The following is a 4895-nucleotide window of genomic DNA, read 5'->3' as shown; positions in this document are numbered from 1 at the left end:
GTACATTAGGGTGTCCACCTGGCTCCGAGGGGTGGCTTTGGTGTTGTAGACCCACCAATGGTGCTCTGTTGTGGCACTGGCTGGGGAGAGGCTGCAGTGGAGGAGGATTTCGCTTTTAAGTAGCTCGTAGTGGGCCGCTTCCTCAATCGTCAGGGTGTGGTAGGCTAGCTGGGCCTCTCCCGTGAGGAGTGGAGCAAGGGCTCAAAGGTAAGTAGAAACTCTTCGACATACTTGTCGGGCGTGAGCTTGGACAGCGGGCGCTGGGCCTCATGGCATGGGTCGGGTCGGGGGACAGCCACAGCAGCGCAGGCTGTTTTGTTCAGCTCCAAGACTTCTTGGGTGGCGGCTTGGAGGCTGCAGGCCAACTCCTGTGTGTAATTGTCCATGCTGCTCTCTGGATGCTGTGTTGCCCACAACCTCCACCACTGTGACATGCGAGCCCTTGAACACAGACAGCACAACAGCCAGAGTTCGTGAGAAAAAAAGGGGGATGTGCTCTTTAATTATAATGTGGGAAAAAAGTCAGTGCAGTATCTTTAAGTTGTGAAGGGAGAGTGGAAGGAGCAGAAGAGTGAGGGAGGTGTCGTCTTCGAGGGTGGTGTGGCAATCCCACAACGTGGCACTCGCAGGAGATGGATTTTTAGCGGTGACAGCTTTTAGCGCAGCACTGGAGTGCTTGGAGGCAGGAGGGGACCGTCTTCCCGGCTGAGGTTGCTGTCTGGAAGTGGAGAAAAACAAACAGAGGTTAGCACGCTCATTAGTTTTCCCTACCTTTTCCCCTGAGCTGCCGCGGGCTCCTTTTATATCCCTTCAGCTCCACCAGGAGGGTAGATTATCACCATGGTGGCGATTGGCTGCCAGCCATGGAGGATTAAAGTGCTCCAACTTGAAGCCACGCGCACACCGGCTGTCCAAAACAATGGGGATTCTGAAGTCCTTTCAGCACCCCGCCGGCAGTCGTGCAAGGAGCGATGTGTGTTTTTTGTGCACTGGCCGCCCACCCGCCCGCCCGCCGTCACACAGCCTTGGGCCCAAACACAGATCTGATCACTTGCACATCTTCTGTCCTGGATCATATTAATATGTGTATAGACAATGCCACATCCCTCAAACATGTGAAAACCTTTCCTAATCCGAAGCTGTGGATGAACTCTGCTGAAAGCAAGAAACGCAGCTTTTAAATCTGGTTATGCAGAGGGCTATAGCAGAGCCAGGGCCAACCTGACAAGGGGCATTAGGAAAGCTAAACATTCTTCCAAACGCATTGAGGAGCTCTTCCACAACAACTCTGACCACTGATGCATGTGGAAGTGCATCCAGATCATCACAGACCATAAACCAACAACACAGACTCTCCCAACCACCAGTGCCTTCCTCATTGATGAGCTCAAGTACCTCTACGATCGCTTTGACCAAGGCAGCAGGCAGCACACTACAAATGCTGACCCTTCTGCTGTTGACCATCCCCTCTCAACAACAACACCACATACAAAAGAATGCTGTTCTTTGACTTTAGCTCTGCATTTAACACTGATCACCAAGGTCAGTGAGCAGGGCATCAGCACCTCCATATGACCAAGAGACCTCAGTCTGTTAGGGTGGGAATCACATGTCCTCTACCCTCATCCTGAACACTGGCATTGCACAGCGTTGTGTGCTGAGTGCTATTCTACTCCCTTTTCACCAATGACTGTGTGTGGTATTCCACCAACAACTACACCCTCAATGGTAATTGTGACCAGAAGTAGTATATATACAGAAAGGAGCACTGGGCTTAGAACAGACCATTCATTTGTGCCTCAGGGTTTTGTCTAGTCACCTCTCTAGATGGAATTCTCAGGGAGAGTATAAAAGCTAGCCTTTGTGTTATAACTCCCCTACCACCCAATTTGTCATGTTTTGTAACCACAGCCATGTCAGGCTAGGGTTAACTGCCTCGACACTGCTTTTTCCCTTGATATTTTTGAACATCACTTACACATTCGTATGGCCTTCAAGACCAAATCATCATAGCCAATGTTTAATGACATCACGGACAGATATATAATTATTTTGTTTTTTCTTTCAGATAACCTTTAAGAATGCCTTTGACAAAAGAATTCAATTCAATTCAATTTTATTTGTATAGCGCTTTTAACAATGAACATTGTCTCAAAGCAGCTTTACAGACCATAAGTAACAAAAAGCATGCAATCAGAAACAAAAACAAAAACATGCAAACAGTTCTAGATGTTAGACAAAATTATCCCTAGTGAGCAAGCCTGAGGCGACTGAGGCGACTGTGGCAAGGAAAAACTCCCTTAGATGATATGAGGAAGAAACCTTGAGAGGAACCAAACTCAAAAGCGATCCTATCCTCATTTGGGTGACACTGGAGAGTGTGATATGAGCAATGTCCTTTCTGTATTTATTTATAGTCATGTAGGTTGTTGTCCTCCTCAAAGTCCACTATTGAAATCATATTGAAATCATTCTCATGGCTGGATCAGGAAGCTGTCGCAAGCTTGTGATGGGCTTTAACAGGAAACATGGCAAGCACATCACACACCACACTGTCACCAAACTTATTAACAAATTCAAACATACTGGAAGTGTTGAAAACCGAGAAGTGGATGTCCACAAACACCCACCGACGAAAGGCACAACCGATGTGGTGCTGGCAAACACAGTCCCCTGTGTATGGAGACATTGGGACACCCTGTATTTAATATGGGATTAATTAGACTAGGAACTAAAGGAATAACTGGCAGGCTCATGACAATAATGAGGGGAATTTGTTTTGATTCTAGTCTCTTATTTATTATTTCAAAACATGCATTGGCAAAATAGTTGATGAAAATTAGAAGACGTAGGAAAGATTTCTACTGAAATCTTTAGAATTCTTTAAACAGACAGTGAGTTTCTTGATATACAAGTAGATTATGAAAATCACAAGAGGCAATACAGCAATGCTGAAAATAAGATGCCAAATGGGTTATGCAGAGATTTTTCCTTGCAGAATAATTTAACAATTGAGTAATTATGACAGCATATTCTGCTTACTTTATATTTAGACAGCTGAAGTCGGGATGTTAGTGAAATGGATATACCAACTTCAAACTTTGTTGCTTATCATATTGACATCAGTCTAATATAATCACATGCATTTAACAATCATTATGTAACTTTTTTGAATCTCAAACAAGAGGAAAGGAAGTATCTAAAAAGAAACATGAGTTCTTGTTTGACATTTAAATATTTTCTTAATATTATTATAAATCTCCTGCAGTTTTAACCCATATATAATAGGATTGAATAAAGGAGGAATGATTAAAAATTCAACCGACATGATCATGGCAATAATGTGGGGAATTTGATTTGATTCAAGTCTAGAATTTATAATTTCAAAACTTGCGTTGACAGAAAAATTTATGAAAATGAGAAGATGTGGTAAACAGGTCTGTAGAGCTTTTCTTCTGAAATCTTTAGAATTTTTTAAACACACAGAGAGGATCCTGACATAAGAGTAAAGTATGAAGATCACTGGAGGAAATACAGCAATGCTAAAAATAAAAAGTCCATATGTGTTATTAAGTGATGTTTCTTTACAGCTTAATTTCACAACTGAATAATTATCACAGTATATTCTGTTCAATTTAAATTTACACAGTTGAAGCTGGGATGCTAGAATACCACCAACACCAAGTCCACAAGAAGGCAAAAACCATGATAAAAATAAGAGCTTTCTGACCGTGGACATTTTTACAAGAGTTGCATATTGTAATGGTTTACAGATGGACACATATCTGTCATAAGCCATAGTCGATAACAGTGTGAACTCTGATACACCATATGTGTAAATACAAAATGCCTGAAATAAACACTCTTTATAAGACACAGTTTGTTTTTCAGACAGTAAATCAATGAGCAGTTTAGGATAGAGAGCTGTCGATCCAAGGAGAGCATTACAAAGCAATGCAGCAATCAAAATGTACATGGGCTCATGGAGACGTTTCGTTTTGAATATGACAGAAATGATAACAGTATTAAAGCAGATAATCATTATATAGACAGTGAGTGTAAATATAAAATAAAGATATCTGTAGTGCTTTAATTCAACATGTCCTTCCAGTGTTAAATATGTAAAATTGGTAGAATAATCCATTAATTTCTGTAAAGTAATCCATGTGATTTAATGGTAGTCATTCAGAGAGCAGAGTGCAGATAAACCACAGTTGTGGTGAGGAAATCAACTTCACAGACTTTAATACTCTCTCATCCAGACACGTAGTCCTTAGTGATTTGCTGAGAGCAACTAGAAGAAAATTCCTGCCTCCTTCCTGACATTTGCTATCATAAATCTGGCTTATCAATAATGTCAATGGTTTAAATTAGAAAAACCTTCTTTTTTTAAAAAAAAAAAAAGTCTTTTAATGTTCTTCTCCTAAATAACTGCAGACTAAACACATCTTGAATGTCTTTTTGAATTGAAAAAAGTCTTTCAGGAAACATTTTTAAAATGTAATTATCATCTTCTCATTCACAGATAATTGTATTAGTCTTTTTATTTTTTACTTTTAAATTGTGTCTTGCTTTTATGTTACATCATATTTATTTTTTTAATATACATTTACATTTTTGGTCCAACAATATTCAAAGGTCAGTCTGACAGCTAAAACTCTTTTGTTTCTTTGCATGTAATTGAACACAATACAAGGTGGCTGAAAAGTCAGAGGGGGCGGGTTTAACTGGCAGGTAACACTTAATAATCCTCACCTGTGTCTTATTACCACCAGTTTACTTATGTGTGTTTCTTAGTGCTTTCAGAAATTACTGTACAGAGAGAAGGGGGGAGAGAGAGAGGCTGGTATAGCTGGTGGAGTATGCTATGCACACAGACTGACTGTGCACTTGAA

The 4895-nt window shown here is 40.9% G+C and overlaps 1 protein-coding gene across 1 annotated transcript; it reads right to left on the bottom strand.

The window, feature by feature from the left end:
* Positions 1-3199: 3199 nt before the first annotated feature.
* On the bottom strand, positions 3200-4144 carry LOC113529054 (putative gustatory receptor clone PTE03). Its single transcript, XM_026918008.2, has one exon. The coding sequence runs from the start codon at positions 4142-4144 to the stop codon at positions 3200-3202; it is 945 nt and encodes a 314-aa protein (XP_026773809.1).
* Between the last annotated feature and the right edge of the window lie 751 nt (positions 4145-4895).

Source organism: Pangasianodon hypophthalmus, chromosome 23, assembly GCF_027358585.1.
Source record: "Pangasianodon hypophthalmus isolate fPanHyp1 chromosome 23, fPanHyp1.pri, whole genome shotgun sequence".
In the NCBI taxonomy this organism is placed as follows: domain Eukaryota; kingdom Metazoa; phylum Chordata; class Actinopteri; order Siluriformes; family Pangasiidae; genus Pangasianodon; species Pangasianodon hypophthalmus.
The sequence above is the reverse complement of the archived record's forward strand: the minus strand, read 5'-3'. Positions and strand labels throughout refer to the sequence as shown.

Coding starts and splice junctions, on each gene's coding strand:
- LOC113529054 (XM_026918008.2), bottom strand. CDS start 4,144: ATGGATTATTCTACCAATTTTACATATTTAACACTGGAAGGACATGTT.